Source organism: Gymnoscopelus braueri, assembly GCF_963280865.1.
Source record: "Gymnoscopelus braueri genome assembly, chromosome: 16".
NCBI classification, from domain to species: domain Eukaryota; kingdom Metazoa; phylum Chordata; class Actinopteri; order Myctophiformes; family Myctophidae; genus Gymnoscopelus; species Gymnoscopelus braueri.
This window is the reverse complement of record NC_137616.1, coordinates 12199204-12218015: the sequence shown is the minus strand read 5'-3', so window position 1 is coordinate 12218015 and position 18812 is coordinate 12199204. Positions and strand designations below refer to the sequence as shown.

Genomic DNA, 18812 nt, shown 5'->3' with positions numbered 1-18812 from the left:
GGGAGAGCAGAAGTGGATCTGTTTGCTTCAAGCACATCAACACACTGTCGACTATGGTTCTCCCTGTCGGATCCAACCAGTCCATTGGGGCAGGACGCATTAGCTCACCCATGGCCCCTAGACTGCCTTCTATACGCATTCCCTCCAATTCCACTGCTCGGGCTGACGCTTCACAGAATAGCCACATGTGGTCACACGGTGCTGCTGGTGGCTCCATACTGGCCGGGGAGGATATGGTTTCCCATGATCCGACGGCTTCTCAACGGAGCGCCTTGGCCTCTCCCGTCGAGACAGGACCTCCTGTCGCAAATAGGGGGCCGCATTTGGCATCCCCAGCCAGATCGCCTCCAGCTTCATGTATGGCCCCTGAGGGGCCGGGTTCACTGCTGAACTCCTGCGATCAGGCGGTTGTCCATACCTTGCTGAACGCTCGTGCACCCTCCACTAGAGCGCTGTACTCTAACAGATGGAAATTGTTCCGTAGTTGGTGTGAGGGCCAACAAGTGGATCCAGTCAGGTGCTCGGTACCAATACTGCTCCGCTATGTACAGACATTGTTGGTTAAGGGGCTCTCAGCCTCTACACTGAAGGTGTACGTTGCCGCCATTTCGGCTCAGCACGAGCTGGTGGACGGTCGTACTGTGGGATCTCATCCTTTTGTGAGTCGCTTTCTGAAGGGGGCTCTTAGATTGCGCCCCCCGCATGTCACTCGGGTGCCCTCGTGGGACTTGCCTACGGTCTTGGAAGCCCTGTGTTCTCCACCGTTCGAGCCGCTGGAGCGGGCGGATCTCAGGTGGCTGTCTGTTAAAACCGCCTTCCTCCTCGCCATTACATCTGCCAAGCGAGTGGGGGAACTCCAGGCCCTGTCTGTCGCCAGGGACTGTTTGAGGTGGACTTCGGATGGGTCTGGGGTTACTATGTGGCCCAACCCCTCCTTCCTTCCAAAAAGGCTTTCAGCCTTCCATATCAACCAGCCTGTCGGATTGACGGCTTATGCCCCACAGCCGGGGGCAGAGGGATCGCATCCTGATCGTGGGTTGCTGTGCCCCATCCGGGCCCTGAGGCAGTATGTGGATGTGACTTCTGTGTTTCGGAAGTCGGACGCACTGTTTCTCTGTTATGGAGGGCACAGGAAAGGATGTGCTCTGTCCAAACAACGACTCTCTCACTGGATTGTTGAGGCCATTCTGCAGGCCTACGAACGCAAGGGTTTGCCTGTTCCTCATGTGAGATGTCATTCGACCAGGAGCGTGTCCACCTCCTGGGCTGCATTGAGGGGTGTCCCACTGGCTGACATATGTGCTGCAGCAGCGTGGGCCTCTTCCTGCACGTTTGCCCGCTTCTATAGAGTGAATGTGGCCGCCCCTCATCCCATGGCGATGGCGGTGCTGTCGGCCTCTTCTACCTGCAACTGATGTTCAGGTAAGGGCAGGTTCCTCGTGACTATGTTGGTATTAGTCATCCAGGTGTTGAAAACACTGCCTCTGGCGGTCAGTAGGAATGAAGTAGAACGAGAGTTATGCATATAACTAAGGTTCTACGAATTCCGGATGACCGCCAGAGTTGACTGTCACTCGGAATCTCGTTCTCGACGAAAAGATTTCATGAGGATGAACGCTGTGTGCCCCGCACCTATATAGGTGGCGTGCGCGTACACAGGTCACGAGTGACTTTGTTGGTATTAATATTCGACCCATACGCGAGCGCGTGATGGATATCCAGGTGTTGAAAACACTGCCTCTGGCGGTCATCCGGAATTCGTAGAACCTTAGTTATATGCATAACTCTCGATCTACGCGAACCTATTTAAAGCCGCCACGTGCCAGTCGCGTAGATCTACGTGAACAAAAAAAAAAAGATGTTTTTCTTCCAATTTGACCCAAAGACCAAGGAGATATGATTTTTCAAAGATCTAGACTCCCATCCACTTCCTTGTTAACTTAAAACTTAAAAATGCTGTATCTCGGCTCCTCAGTACTTTTTTTTCTTCAAAAATCTCTGGCACTGGCTAAAAAAATATGAAAATACCTCTGGCAGTTAATGGGTAAAAGGTTTCATGGCATTCAGTTTTACAAGACATTAAAAGTATTTACCATGGTCCTTCAAACGTGTATTAAAAGTGTTAACAAAAAAAAACACTCCAGTGATTCATGGCAGGAATTTTTTCTCTCTGATTTCTAAAGCCTTTTCAACGGCATTGAAAAAATCTCTCTCCGCCCCCCAAAGGAATGGATAGGGGAGAGGAGGGGCGGAGAGGAGGCGGGATTAATAGACTGTGACATCAAAGTCCAGGGGCCAATCACAGAATACTTTTCAGCCTAATTATTCAGAAAACCCCAGACCACACAAAATCCACTGAATGTTCAAAGTTCAGTTTTTTGGGGTCTAATTGAGGTCATAAAACCCCCCAAAAACCACGAAAAATAAAAAAAGTTAAAATGAATCATATCATCAATCATAGAACCTTTAAAACCATTAGCTGCAGGCTAATTTGCTTACTTCTCGCTATCAGTACTCACTGTTCTCAATCAGAGAAATGCTTATTATCTTTTTAAAACACAATTAGAGATTTTTGTCTCACATGCAACGTTTGTAGCTGTATCTATCTATCTTCAACTCTTTTGTTTTATTTATACTTTTTTCCATTGCCCATTAACCTGTGTTTCATTTATCTATGCAACTGAACCCCACTAAAACCTAACCTTACCTACCGATGTGATGGTTGCGATCAGCAGATGATGAAGAGGAGGAGGAGGAGGAGGAGGACGTGGAGCGTCTCTCCCTGTCGTCGGTGTCCGCCACCCTGCAGGCCTTCATGGAGGGCTCCACCCTGGGAGAGTTCCACCCCCGCCTGGGCATGCTGCTGGGCTTCCACTGCCACCTGCTGCTGGTCCCCAGCCAGCCAGGACGAGGTAGCTGACAGCAGTACACACACGTTGACCAGGGGTCCTTGGTGGGGGGTTTCAGGGGGTCCCCAACTGAATTATTGACAGTTTGGACCTTAGAGGTCTATAACTCTGAGAACGTACACATGGAACCAAAATGGACCCTTTACATTTCTGTAACTCAGAGAGTTATGGGGGCCCATGGCCTAATGCAGTGGTTCTCAAAGTGGGGTCAGGGACCCCCAGGGGGGTCCCCGGCAAAAGTAGTTAATATAGCATCACAATCATTTTAAATACTTGATCCATTTATATGGTGGCTATTAAAAAATAACAGATCTACAAGCTCACAGCGCGTCACTTCGTGCCCCGCTGTGAGCTTGTATATCTGCTATTTTTTACTTATTTTTTTTCTAAATATCGAAAAAAAATTGAATTATTTTAACATAAGTCTTCTCTTCTGGGGGTCCGTGGCACAAAACCGCGGCCACATACATATCAATTTGGGGGGCCTTGACTTGATAAAGTTTGAGAACCCCGCTGGTCTAATGCACACTAAAGTGGAGGGGGCTTAAAATGAAAAGGTTTGAGAACCACTGCCATACAAAAGAAGAAAATTAAAATTATGTTTGGCTCTAAAAATCTGAAATATGTGCTTTTGCAGAGTCATTGTGCAGTCTGCTGTGGAACCTGCACACCTACTACACCCAGTTCTCTGAAGGCATCCACACCAGAATCACACAGCTCAGAAAGCCTCTCGAGAAGGAGCTCAAGGTGATTACATTTCATACATTTAGTTGTCCTACTTCCTGACCTATGTTATGTTTTCTTTTCTTTTGTTATGAATTTACAGTACTTCGGTTCATAATTGTCAATGTTGTTTAAAACATTATTTCAATACATATTTAGTTTTTTGTATATTATTGTATGTCTTTTTAATGTCTCGATGAATTGAATACACAGGTCCACAATGGGAACAAGCCCTTATGACTTTTTGTGTTATCCTTGTCTACATCTCATAACATGATCATAACACATCTTTTTGGGATGACGCCATGTCCGTCCATTCCTTCTCTCGCAGTCAAGGGATCATTCATAGGTTGCGGAAGAGCGGCCTCTAGCGTAATTATTATTGTTTTTTTTGTTTGTTTTTTTTATGGAAATCTCCGGCAATGGCAGTCAAGTGTTGGATTTGAAATGACGGAAATCTCCGTCAATGGCAGGGAATGTGTTAATATTTGATGTGGTGTCTGTCACCATGATGTGTGTACTTATGGTATGCTCTGTATGCCTCCTCAGGACTTTGTGAAGATCTCCAAATGGAATGATGTCAGTTTCTGGTCCATCAAGCAGTCAGTGGAGAAGACTCATCGGTAAGGTTATAACTCTGCTGAGAACCTCTCTTTACAGTGATGACTTCATATTTTGTCCTGTCGTGTTCAATGGTAAACAACCCCCACAGGGAAGAGAGTAGAGCCTTCTTTACTCAAGATATGACAAGGATATAATATCCTCATGATCAACAAGAGCCTATACCAGCAATGCACAGGCGATAAACATTCAACTCTACCTTTTTATTGTTTATCCCCAGGACTCTCTTCAAGTTTGTCAAGAAGTTTGAGGAGGCTCTGAACGGCCCCAGTGCTCCTGCTCTGGTGGAACAGGGATCTAACGCCAGCCTGGACAGCGTGGACTCCAACCCAGAAGAAACTCCCATCCACAAGGTGCACCAGGCCCTGAGGAACGCCCTGCCGGGGAAGGGCAGAGACCTGCAGGTAGAATGCTGATCAGCCACGCTTTTCTACACACCAATTACACCTCAGGCTCATTCCCTCAACAAGGCAGTCCATTTAAATACGGCTCTCTCCTACACTGGATCTCTGCTTTCAATTGCCGCCACGCACTGCTGCTACTGGCAAAGCTTGCCTCCACCACCCCAGCTTCCGCCTTATAGTTCAGAGTCTTGCATTACTCGAAACGTTTAAACTGAAGTTAATCTGATTAAATCTTGCTATGGGCCTGCTCTTGTATGATTTAGGGAACATCTTAAAGAGCGGAGCCATTAACGCCAAGTTTAACTGTATTCCATGTTGTTGCAATAAATGGTTAAATCTATTTGTGACGTGAGTGTTCCTGACTGAATTACGTGTTATTTCAGAGCGAGGTCCCAGAGGAGGCCGTTGACGCGTCCTCTCTCCAGGGTCGTCTGCCCGTTCTGACCAGGAAGATGAAGAAGATGTGTGTCCAGCTGGTGAAGAAGAACCCAGTGCCAGAACTGGCTGAGGACCTGGACATATTCACTGGTAAGAGAACGGCACTACCAGGGCAGTGGTTCTCAAACCTTTTCATGTCATGAACAGCCCTAATTTCCAACTAGGGCTGCAACTATCGATTATTTTCTCTGCGAATATCCGTCGATACTATCTAATCTAATCTAATAATCTGACGGCACTTTTTTTATTATATGAACGAATTGATGCAAAAAATCTAATTGATTTTTATATAATTTTGTGGTGTTGTACAACAATGTGTCGTGACGCACAATGCATCGAGACACATGGTGAGCTTGTAGATCTGCTATTTTCAATCAAAATAAATATTTTTTTATAATCGATTAAATTGACTTGTTTCATTAACTGTTTCACCCAGTATCATAATGTATATGACTGCAGGTGTTGAATTAGAGAAGAGTGTCAGGTATTTGATTTCCCACCAACGTTCTTTTTAACTGCTGCCCCGAATAAATTATTGTCGTCGTTGTATATTGTGTTGTGATAAGTCAAATCGAGACATTGGTGTGATTTTGCACTTTAGATAAATAAAACTTGAAATATGAAATGATCTGTTTGTGTGATTTCAGGTGAGATCATCAGTAACCTCCGCGACCTGCAGGGTCTCACCATCGACACGACTGCAGAGAAAGAGAAGCAGAAATCTGAGGTCAAACACATTCTTCAGCAGAAACAGAGAGCTCTCTCTGACCTCTTCAAGATGCTTGCAGAAATAGGTGAGCTTTTTCCTCTATTTCTTCTTCTTTCTAATTCTTATACCCTTGATCCTTTATAGCCTGTGACTATAGTGTGAATTGTACATGGAATTCATAGATAGATTTGCTGTGTTAACTGTAAAATATTACAGGTCTTTTACTTAGTAATTCTATTTCAGTTTGTGCTTGATTTATGGTGTAATGACCTTAAATACTGGTGTTTAAACCAGGTTATTAACCACATTAATTAATACACAGCTCATGAATCAATTAATTATGAATACTGTCCCTTCAGGTCTATCCTACCGTAAAGGGCTGGCATGGAACAGGACGGCGGACCCAGAGAAGACTCTGTGCATGCAGCCTCTGGAGATGACAACTGCTCTGTCTGCTGCCAGGACCCAGGAGCATGCAGAGAACATGTAAACACACACAGCTCTCCCACAGAAGACCTGAGGCCCATTCTACAAATGCCTTCTAAATCAATAGTTCTCACAATTTCAAGATTTCAACGCAAAAATCTAAAATGACACAAATGCTTTCCCGGTTTTAATGGGTTAAACACTATATACTTCGACGTAGAACAAATAGCTAAAATAACCAATGTAGAAGTGCACAAAAGCTTGTAAATCTGATATTTTCCCCAACAAAAATCTTTTCTTTTAAAAACATATTGAAAATGTTGCCCAGAATACAGATGCCAAGAATAATGAGATGACAAGATGTATTGGATCACCATTCATTCAGATTTTTCAATCCGCTGTTGCACATAATGTTTATTACCAAATGGTGAATTTGTTGAAGCAAGAAAAAATACACAACGCATATAGTACAGTACATAAAATAGACAAAATATACAGAAAACACATGTGATAATGAATACCAAAAGACACATGCCATGTTAGACCACTTTTGCAAAGAAAGTTAATGCACTCTAGAAGTGTCATTTTTGTAAGGTGGAACTCGATTTCAATAATTAGACAACATACCGTATGTTGATTCTATTTCAAAATGATGATTTGATTTGATTTTACCTGATGAAATGGATTGTGCGGAACCAAACCCAGATTGTCACTGTACTTGTTGATCTACTTGTGCAGATTGTTCACAGAGTTGACAGCTGCATGGCAAGGATGTCAGACGTACTTCTACCGTTCATGGGCCAGGAGAACAACACTGCTGACTGCTCTCCAAAGTGCTGCCAAGGTAGATGAATTATTTTCCTCTTCTCTTGTCTTGTCTTGTCTTGTCTTGTCTTGTCTTGTCTTGTCTTGTCTTGTCTTGTCTTGTCTTGTCTTGTCTTCTCTTCTCTTCTCTTCTACGTTCTGCATCATTCTGAGCTTGTGTTGTGTTTTTTTAGGAGGTTGGTGTGGGGAACATAGACCGCTGCCGTGGTTTCTCCTCTCACCTGTTCAAACTGCTGCTCAGACAGAGACGACGACTGGCCAAACTCACCGAAGAGTGGATCCACCTCAGGTCTGTCCACGGCCGATATACAAGCAACGCCGATATAGCTCATAGCGCGGCACTCGGTGCCGCGCTATGAGCTTGTATATCTGCATTTTTTTAATAGCCCAAAGAAATCAAAATATTACGCATTCCCGATCTTAATGGGTTAAACTGTAAAATTACTAATAATATTTTAAAAAATCCTTTGGACTCTTCAGGAGGCTAACGGCGAGCGTCCAGGGAATCCGCGACCACATCCACAGCCACCCCGCCGGAACGGACACCACCCCGGGCTGCAGCCTCCCCCCACAGGCCCCGCTCCACGACTGGGTGACCAGGGGCCAGGCTCTGGCCGCCCAGTGCGCCACCCTCCTCCAGCAGCTAGCCTGGCTCCTTCAGTGCTGTCCGGAGGACCTCCAGGAGAATAACCAGGAACAGCCAGGCGGCGGCCAACAACAGAGGCAGCACACCCTGAGGTGTCCGTCTCCCCTCGCCGCCCACCGGCAGCCCCCCGGCTGTCTGCTGAGGAGAGGAGACGCGGCCTGGTGCCAGCTGAGCCAGCGGGTGGCCACCATGGTGCAACAGACCCAGGGCTTGAGGGAGGAGCTGGACGTCGTGGCACGGGAGTCCTCGCACAGTGTCCTTCACACATGGTAATAATGCCTCTCAACCAGTGGTGTAAAGTACTGTAACTAAGTACATTTACTCAAGTACTGTACTTAAGTCCAATTTTGAGGTATTTTCACTTTATTGGAGTATTTCCAGTTTTCAGTACTTTTACTTCTACTCCACTACATTTCAGAGGCAAATATTGTACTTTTACTCCACTATTTGAAAACTTTTGTTACTAGTTACTTTTTAGATTTAGATTTTTATCACTAAACATACATTAACCACTTCAGCTCTATATATATTTCGGCTATTTGAAAATAGCCGATCTACAAGCTCACTTTGAAAACTTGAAATGGGACATTCTGCATAATGAGTACTTTCTACTTTTGATACTTTTTTGTACTTCTACTCATAGTCCATGAGCCAGAGCCCCAAAATTGAGCAATGATTATCGAAAGAGTGGGCAAAACCAAACCTATTTTAAATTGTTCATAGGGTCAATACGAGTAAATAAATATATGATAACCTTTCCACAGGAGCAGCTTTTTCATGGTTATCACACATTTTGTTATTTTCCCCATACGTACATGACAGGTGAAAAAATGACAAAATTTAAAAAAGAGTTATCATAATGAAACTTCCTGAGTAGATTACTTGCACGAAGACAATGATTTATCGTATTACAAGTTTTCTGAAATTGTATATTTAAATATGCAAATTAGGCATTTAGTCCATGAGCCAGAGCCCCAAAATTGAGCCAGATATTGAATATTCCCTCATTAAAAACCTTTGACTCCAACATCTTAACAAAATGAAATAAGAATGTTCACTCTGGCTTTGTCCAATGTTCCAATGTTGATTCTGGAAAGTTATACAAATTCGGGCATATTTTCGTAATGCCTAATTTGCATATTTAAATGTACAATTTCAGAAAACTTGTAATACGATAAATCATTGTCTTCATGTAAGTAATCAACTCAGGAAGTTTCATTATGATAACTCTTTTTTAAATGTTGTCAATTTTTCACCTGTCATGTACGTATGGGGAAAATAACAAAATGTGTGATAACCATATCATATATTTATTTACTCGTATTGACCCTATGAACAATTTAATATAGGTATGGTTTTGCCCACTCTTTCAATAATGAAATCTTGTCTGGCTCATGGACTATCAAGTAAATCTCGAATTCCGGACTTTTACTTGTAACGGAGTATTTCTATATTGCAGTATTGATAATTTTACTTAAGTTAAAAAATTTGAGTACTTTTTCCACCACTGTTCCAAACCAAACTCGACACCCAACTCATTCTCTCCTCCAGGAAACACTTCTCCGCTTGCTGCTCTGGTTTCGACCGGCTGGCGGCCGTGGTGGCCCAGATGCCCGGTGTGGAGCAGCTGTTCAGCCCTGCAGTGTGCGTGGGCAGTGCAGACAGCCAGCCGGCCCTCGCCCAGGCCCTGCGCTACGTCAGAGAGGAGGTGGAGGCCAGTCTCACCGAGTTCACCACCTGGAAGACCCAGCTCCTCTCCCTGGGACACGGTCAAACAGGTTAGAAGCAAAGACCACTACGTTGGTGGTTCTCAAACGTTGTTTTATTTCTAGGACCCCCAAGTTTTGTATGCGTTAGGGCCACGAACCCCCATAACTCTGACAGCGTACGAACTTTCAGAGTTACAAACCAAAGGGTCCATTTGGTTCCATTTGTACACTGTCAGAGTTTCAAATCAAGTGTCCATTTGGTTCATAACTATCAGTCATTTTGACCGGGGACCCCCTGAAATCCCCCTCAAGGACCCCTTGGGGGTTCCACTCCTGACGGACCCAACTTTGAGAACCGCTGTACTACGTCCTTAAACACGGTGTGCACGGCTGAAACCGCATCTCTTTGTTTATGCTCCGAGTTTGTTTTGCGGTTTTCAGCACACTCTGGTCCACACACACACACACACACACACACACACACACACACACACACACACACACACACACACACACACACACACACACACACACACACACACACATAAACACACACACACACACACACACACACACACACACACACACACACACACACACACACACACAGAGCCTCGATACAATAGTTTTACTTCATTAACCCATTAACTCACTGAGTGCCAGAATTATTTCTGGCTATTTCTGGCCAGTGCAATTTTTTTTTGTAAAAACAAAAGTGCTTAGGAAGCGAGATACAGCCTTTTCAGTTATAAGTTAAACAAGGAGTGGATGGAGCTGCAAATCTTTTTTTTTTTTTTTTTTTTTTTTTTATTCTTTTCAAAAACACGTTAACCCATTAACACATTAACCGCCAAGAACGTAGTCCTACGGTCCGTTAAATCCAACTGTTAAGCGCCGAGACCGTAGCCCTACGGGCTACGGTCTTTTCGCGCATGCGCGGTCCGGGTTCACTTTCGGAATTTTTTTTATCCACTTCCGTTTCCGGTTTGATGACCGGAAACGGAATTATTTGGGATCCGGAACACGTGATTTTCACTGGGAGATACGTTGAGATGTCGCGGATGTAAACAGACCGTTTACGGCTCAATCTTAAGGATTTTAACAAGATCTATGGCGACATGAAAAAAACAAAAAAACAACAAAAACACCTTGGCACTGGTGAGTACATTATGAGATTAACCTCTGGCGGTCGATGTGTTAACTGCCAGAGGTATTTTCATATTTTTTTAGCCAGTGCCAGAGTTTTTCATTGAAAAAAAAAAGTACTCAGGAGCCGAGATACAGATTTTTTAAGTTTTAATTTAACAAGGAAGTGGATAGGAGTCTAGATCTTCGAAAAATCTCCTTGGTCTTTGGGTCAAATTGGAAAAAAAATATATAGTTCACGTAGATTCACGTAGATCTACGCGATTGGCACGTGGCGGCTTTAAATAGGTTCGCGTAGATCTACGTGATTGGCAGTGAATCAGTTAATGGCACGTTGCACCATGTTAATGGCACTCAATGAGTTAAGACCGGGAATGCATCTGTGTATTTTTTTATTTCTTTGGCTATTCAAAAATAGCAGATATATACAAACTTGTAGATCTGCTATTTTTTTTAAATCGTGAAAAGTTGTGCAAATCTTTGAATATATATTTTTAAACCGAACATTTGTAACTCAAATCTTTGCTTCTGGGGGTCCCTGGAACAAAATATTTTGAAATGGGGTTCCACGGCCAAATACATATCATTTTGGGGGTCCTTGACATGAAAAAGTTTGAGCACCACTAATATAGCAACATAGGTTTTTTTCAAAAAACTGTTAGGATTTAAAATACATTTTGTAGAATCGGCCTCAGGTCTTAATGGGTTAATCATTCTAAAAAAAAAAAATCATTTTCCAGCATTTATCTAGTGGTTTTACAGAAATGTGTATTTGTGGTTGTTTCTCTTTGCAGGTCAACAACAGCATGCCTTCTGCTCTGAGTTCTCTGCTGACCTGGAGAAAAGCATCACCACGGTGCTGTGTGCTGTCCAGAACCTGGTGAAGAGACGGGACCGACAACACAGAAGAGACCAACATGGGGACCGCCAGAGAGGTTAGAACCGATTAGAGGGGGCGACAGTTAATCGAACTAATCGATTTAATGGATTATTAAAAATGATTAATTGATCATTGATAGTTTATTAAGTAATCAATAGTTCACAATAGCTCACAAAGTCACAAACAAAATGACGGATTGCGAGCTTGTAGCATGTAATGTTTTAACTACTTTTGCATGACACCATTGTGCAACGAAGTATGAAATAACGCTTAATTGATTCTTTGATATATACAGTATATATAGAAATATATGTATACCATGTGTTGATCGGACAGACATTAATAATAACTTATATAATTTAAGTTGTTATTTAATGCATTGAAGTCATATTCGACCTGTAGGCATTTATTGCATTTCGTTATTAACCTGCTGTTGCCTAGGGAATATTAATGTTATATTGACAGGCTTACACAGGAAAAGAGGCGCAGAAAAGTAGTAGCATGCACAATAGAACTCTTAGATAGAATTCTTATTTTAGGAACTTTTAGCGAAAGATCCAACTGGCTGTTGCAAGTTGCCGGGTAAATGAGTTGTTGACACTGCTGAATAAACTGTTTAGCGCAAGGGATTTCCAACAAGATTTGACAAAACCAATTCGTTCTGCAGTGGTTGCAGAGAGGATTTCACGTTACTACATCAGCCACACTAGATCGTCATGGTTATTTAAGGGGTTAGAGTGAGCGACCTCCGTATTTGGGCAACTCAAGATTCCATATTTGGATGAACGTGGTTGGCTTCCAACCACGTTCCATTTATGGTCATGGGCTGACCCCCTAGGCCGGGCACAGGGCGTCACGGACCGACTCATTCGAGACTGGCGTCATGAACAGACTCGGACAGATCGGACGTCATGTACACCCTATTTAGGCGTAGATGATAACGGATCTCCATATAGGGTTATGATTGATTCGTCGTGACATCATCGGGATGATCTGAGCGGATACGCATATAAGAACCGCATATAAGTTCCCAACTCAAAGCGGTTCTGGCACCAGTCACCGAAGTTAGAAGAGCACTACGGCAGAGCTTTCACAGAGCAGACCCAGGAGGCTATTTTTCAGTGGTGTTGGTTTAGGAAATGTTCCACTGGGTGGTCCATCTGATAGCCCCAGGTATCTGGGATTGTTCCGGAGGCGAGGCGCGACCACTCAGCCTGTGCCTTGGAGAAGGTCATGTTTATCTATGGAGGACGCATCCCGGATCATAATACGCATAATAAGACTTTTGAACGCAGTGAGGACATCTACAAGTTGGACACCACCGCAATGGTCTGGAGTTTAATTAACACTTCAATTAGCACTCCACCACTTGCTTCATTAAATGATGAGACGACTGCCACCATCATCGGAACAAAGATGTTTGTATTCGGGGGCCGAGGTTACTAGGGGGCCCATTACTACAGCAACATCAGGGTGTTTGACACAGAGACCAACTGCTGGCTGACGACGCATTCTGCACAGCTTCCAGAACGACGTGTGGGTCATGCAGCCTTTGCCTACAATGGAGAGCTGTACATATTTGGTGGCGTCGACCGGCATTGGACCTTCAATGATCTTTTTAAATTCAATCCAGGGACCTTCTCCTGGACAAAGGTTGAAATCAAGGGGAAAGGCCCATGTTCAAGGATGTATAAGATGTGTTGTTATATGGTGGGAGATCGTTTCATCCTCTCTGGAGGACGGTACGCACCCGATGACCTGTACATCTTAGATGTAAGTCCTAGTCTGAAGACGTTATGCAAGCTAGCCGTTATTCATCACGGTCTGGAGCAGTCGGAACTCCCACACAACATCAGGTGGGAACTGGCAGCCATGACCACCAACAGCAACATTCAAGGTTCAAGGAGCTTCATTGTCATTCCATTACAGAACGAAATGTGTTCCCCTTCTCCTAGTCATGGAGATAAATAAAAGAATAAATAAAATACACCTAAACATGACAAAAACTAAAAACTGTGCAATAACAACAGTATAAAAAAGAAGCGGCATTAAAAAAAACAATTCTTGTGTTCAGTTCACAGTTCAGTTCTTAGTGCAGAGTTCACAGGTCATTTCACAGATCACCTGATCACTAGTGCGATGATCACAATTCAAGGTCAAGAGTTCATAATTCTCACAGCTTCGGGAAAAAGCATTTTTTTTAGCCTGGTGGTACTGGCCTTGATGCTACGCAGCCTCCTGCCCGAGCGGAGGGGGTCAAACAGACCATGAGCAGGGTGGGAGGCATCTTTCATAATACTGGTAGCTTTTTTCCTACACCTGCTGGTATAAATGTCACTGATGGCAGGTAGGCTGCTTCCGAAGATTTTTTGATGATTATGCAAGCTAGCAGTTACAGTATTTTGTACGGTCTGGATAGGTTGGAACTCCCACACATCAGGTGGGAACTGTCAGCCATGACTACCAACAGCAACAGCAAAAAATAACACAGCCCACTAAAAACATTTATAAAGAAACAATGACTTGCTGCACTCTGCACAAAAAAAAATCCATTATTTTACAGAGCACACACAAAATGTCTATCTGTGGGTCTGTATATCTGACAGACATTAATAATAACTTATATAATTTAAGTTGTTATTAGATGCCTTGAAGTCATATTCGACCTGTAGGTATATATCGCATTTTGTTATTAACCTGCTGTAGCCTAGGGAATATTAATATGTTATGTTATATTGACAGGCTTACACAGGAAAAGAGACGCAGAAAAGTAGTAGCATGCACAATAGAACTCTTAGATAGAATTCTTATTTTAGAAACTTTTAGCGAAAGATCCAGCTGGCTGTTGCAAGTTGCCCGGTAAATGAGTTGTTGACACTGCTGAATAGACTGTTTAGCGCAAGGGATTTCCAACAAGACTTGACAAAACCAATTTGTTCCACAGTGGTTGTAGGGAGGATTTCACGTTACTAGATCAGCCACACTTGATCATCATGGTTATTTAAGGGGTTGGAGTGAGCGACCTCCGTATTTGGGCAACTCAAGATACCATATTTGGATGAACGTGGTTGGCTTCCAAGCACGTTCCATTTATGGTCATGGGCTGACCCCCCTAGGCCGGGCACAGGCGTCACGGACCAACTCATTCGAGACTGGCGTCATGAACAGACTCGGACAGATCAGACGTCATGTACTGTACACCCTATTTAGGGCGTAGATGATGATGGATCTCCATATAGGGTTATGATTGATTCGTCGCGACATCATCGGGATGATCTGAGTGGATACGCATATAAGAACCGCATATAAGTTCCCAACTCAGAGCGGTTCTGGCACCAGTCACCGAAGTTAGAAGAGCACTACGGCAGAGCTTTCACAGAGCAGACCCAGGAGGCTATTTTTCAGTGGTGTTGGTTTAGGAAATGTTCCACTGGGTGGTCCATCTGGCACGAGGACCAAACACAAACGGTCATGCTACTGTAGCTGTGGGACACAAGGTGTACTCCTTTGGAGGGTACTATTACGATGGGACTCGAATTTACAACAGCAATCAGATTGTTGTGTACGTCTTTGACACAGTGACGTTGCGCTGGATGAAGTTGACCCAAGTGAGGACACTTGTAAAACGTCGCGTTGAGGTTCCCGCCGCGCTTGAAGGCCACACGGCCGTGCTGATAGGTGGCGATGTCGTCTACATCTGGGGCGGGGTAGAGGTCGGCTGGGGCGGGGTAGAGTATCGCGACGTTCTCTATGCATTTGACGTCAACACCCACAGATGGCTCAAGCCCCAGGTATCTGGGATTGTTCCAGAGGCGAGGCGCGACCACTCAGCCTGTGTCATGGAGAAGGTCATGTTTATCTATGGAGGACATAATACGCTGACTTTTGAACGCAGTGAGGACATCTACAAGTTGGACACCACCGCAATGGTCTGGTCTTTAATTAACACTTCAATTAGCACTCCACCACTTGCTTCATTAAATGATGAGACGACTGCCACCATCATCGGAACAAAGATGTTTGTATTTGGGGGCCAATGGTACCAGGGGGCCCATTACTACAGCAACATCAGAGTGTTTGACACAGAGACCAACTGCTGGCTGACGACGCATTCTGTGCAGCTTCCAGAACGACGTCAGGGTCATGCAGCCTTTGCCTACAATGGAGAGCTGTACATATTTGGTGTTGTCAACCGGAATTGGACCTTCAATGATCTTTTTAAATTCAATCCAGAGACCTTCTCCTGGACAAAGGTTAACATCAAGGGGAAAGGCCCATGTTCAAGGATTAATGTGTGTTGTTGCATGGTGGGAGATCGTTTCATCCTCACTGGAGGACAGTACGCAGAAGATGACCTGTACATCTTAGATGTAAGTCCTAGTCTGAAGACGTTATGCAAGCTAGCCGTTATTCATCACGGTCTGGAGCAGTCGGAACTCCCACACAACATCAGGTGGGAACTGGCAGCCATGACCACCAACAGCAATATTTAAGGTTCAAGGAGCTTCATTGTCATTCCATTACAGAACGAAATGTGTTCCCCATCTCCTAGTCATGGAGATAAATAAAAGAATAAATAAAATACACCTAAACACGACAAAAACTAAAAACTGTGCAATAACAACAGTATAAAAAAGAAGCGGCATTAAAAAAACAATTCTTGTGTTCAGTTCACAGTTCAGTTCTTAGTGCAGAGTTCACAGGTCATTTCACAGATCACCTGATCACTAATGCGATGATCACAATTCAAGGTCAAGAGTTCATAATTCTCACAGCTTTGGGGAAAAAGCTATTTTTTTAGCCTGGTGGTACTGGCCTTGATGCTACGCAGCCTCCAGCCCGAGCGGAGGGGGTCAAACAGACCATGAGCAGGGTGGGAGGCATCTTTTCCAGACCCAAGGGGTCGGCCTACATGAGGCTTTGTCCCCTTTCGTCCATACATGGGCATAAAAGTATGTCCATCTTGTCCCTTTTTTGACCATATATGGACACACGTCGGATTTTATTCTGGGTCTGGCAGAACCAGGTCTCCTGGTCTTGTTCATAATACTGGTAGCTTTTTTCCTACACCTGCTGGTATAAATGTCACTGATGGCAGGTAGGCTGCTTCCGAAGATTTTTTGATGATTATGCAAGCTAGCAGTTACAGTATTTAGTACGGTCTGGATAGGTTGGAACTCCCACACATCAGGTGGGAACTGTCAGCCATGACTACCAACAGCAACAGCAAAAAATAACACAGCCCACTAAAAACATTTATAAAGTAACAATGACTTGCTGCACTCTGCACAAAAAAAAAATCCATTATTTTACAGAGCACACACAAAATGTCTATCTGTCTATCTGCGGGTCTGTATATCTGACAGACAATAATCATAACTTATATAATTTAAGTTGTTATTAAATGCCTTGAAGTCATATTCGACCTGTAGGCATATATTGCATTTTGTTATTAACCTGCTGTAGCCTAGGGAATATTAATATGTTATATATTGACAGGCTTACACAGGAAAAGAGACGCAGAAAAGTAGTAGCATGCACAATAGAACTCTTAGATAGAATTCTTATTTTAGGAACTTTTGGCGAAAGATCCAGCTGGTTGTTGCAAGTTGCCCGGTAAATGAGTTGTTGACACTGCTGAATAGACTGTTTAGCGCAAGGGATTTCCAACAAGGCTTGACAAAACAAATTTGTTCTGCAGTGGTTGTAGGGAGGATTTCACGTTACTAGATCAGCCACACTAGATAGTCATGGTTATTTAAGGGGTTAGAGTGAGCGACCTCCGTATTTGGGCAACTCAAGATTCCATATTAACCACGTTCCATTTATGGTCATGGGCTGACCCCCTAGGCCGGGCACAGGGTGTCACGGACCGACTCAATCGAGACTGGCGTCATGAACAGACTCGGACAGATCAGACGTCATGTACACCCTATTTAGGGCGTAGATGATGATGGATCTCCATATAGGGTTATGATTGATTCGTCGCGACATCATTGGGATGATCTGAGCGGATACGCATATAAGAACCGCATATAAGTTCCCAACTCAGAGCGGTTCTGGCACCAGTCACCGAAGTTAGAAGAGCACTACGGCAGAGCTTTCACAGAGCAGACCCAGGAGGCTATTTTTCAGTGGTGTTGGTTTAGGAAATGTTCCACTGGGTGGTCCATCTTGCAGGAGGACCAAACACAAACGGTCATGCTACTGTAGCTGTGGGACACAAGGTGTACTCCTTTGGAGGGTACTATTACGATGGGACTCGAATTTACAAACGCAATCAGATTGTTGTGTACGTCTTTGACACAGTGACGTTGCGCTGGATGAAGTTGCCCCAAGTGAGGACACTTGTAAAACGTCGCGTTGAGGTTCCCGCCGCGCTTGAAGGCCACACGGCCGTGCTGATAGGTGGCGATGTCGTCTACATCTGGGGCGGGGTAGAGGTCGGCGGCTGGGGCGGGGTAGAGTACCGCGACGTTCTCTATGCATTTGACGTCAACACCCACAAATGGCTCGAGCCCCAGGTATCTGGGATTGTTCCGGAGGCGAGGCGCGACCACTCAGCCTGTGTCATGGAGAAGGTCATGTTTATCTATGGAGGACGCATCCTGGATCATAATACGCAGACTTTTGAACGCAGTGAGGACATCTATAAGTTGGACACCACCGCAATGGTCTGGTCTTTAATTAACACTTCAATTAGCACTCCACCACTTGCTTCATTAAATGATGAGACGACTGCCACCATCATCGGAACAAAAATGTTTGTATTTGGGGGCCAAGGGTACCAGGGGGTCCATTACTACAGCAACATCAGAGTGTTTGACACAGAGACCAACTGCTGGCTGACGACGCATTCTGCACAGTTTCCAGAACGACGTGTGGGTCATGCAGCCTTTGCCTACAATGGAGAGCTGTACATATTTGGTGGCATCAACCGGCATTGGACCTTCAATGATCTTTTTAAATTCAATCCAGGGACCTTCTCCTGGACAAAGGTTGAAATCAAGGGGAAAGGCCCATGTTCAAGGATGTATAAGATGTGTTGTTGCATGGTGGGAGATCGTTTCATCCTCTCTGGAGGACGGTATGCACGAGATGACCTGTACATCTTAGACGTAAGTCCTAGTCTGAAGACGTTATGCAAGCTAGCCGTTATTCATCACGGTCTGGAGCAGTCGTAACTCCCACACAACATCAGGTGGGAACTGTTCAACTGGCAGCCATGACCACCAACGGCAACATTCAAGGTTCAAGGAGCTTCATTGTCATTCCATTACAGAACGAAATGTGTTCCCCATCTCCTAGTCATGGAGATAAATAAAAGAATAAATAAAATACACCTAAACACGACAAAAACTAAAAACTGTGCAATA

The 18812-nt window shown here is 44.2% G+C and overlaps 1 protein-coding gene across 5 annotated transcripts in view; it reads left to right on the top strand.

The window, feature by feature from the left end:
* mdn1 (midasin AAA ATPase 1) overlaps positions 1–18812 on the top strand; it is a 108853-nt gene that overhangs the window by 68087 nt on the left and 21954 nt on the right. For 3 of the 5 annotated variants that reach the window (XM_080452547.1, XM_080452546.1, XM_080452544.1), the window contains exons 72-83: positions 2733–2912; positions 3547–3656; positions 4182–4255; positions 4474–4657; positions 5041–5185; positions 5743–5889; positions 6164–6290; positions 6969–7074; positions 7229–7344; positions 7536–7970; positions 9253–9479; positions 11351–11491. In XM_080452547.1, the coding sequence (XP_080308673.1) occupies positions 2733–2912; positions 3547–3656; positions 4182–4255; positions 4474–4657; positions 5041–5185; positions 5743–5889; positions 6164–6290; positions 6969–7074; positions 7229–7344; positions 7536–7970; positions 9253–9479; positions 11351–11491 (1992 nt within the window). The remainder of the gene's footprint in view (positions 1–2732; positions 2913–3546; positions 3657–4181; positions 4256–4473; positions 4658–5040; positions 5186–5742; positions 5890–6163; positions 6291–6968; positions 7075–7228; positions 7345–7535; positions 7971–9252; positions 9480–11350; positions 11492–18812) is intronic. The other 2 variants (XM_080452548.1, XM_080452545.1) reach the window with 1 other exon arrangement.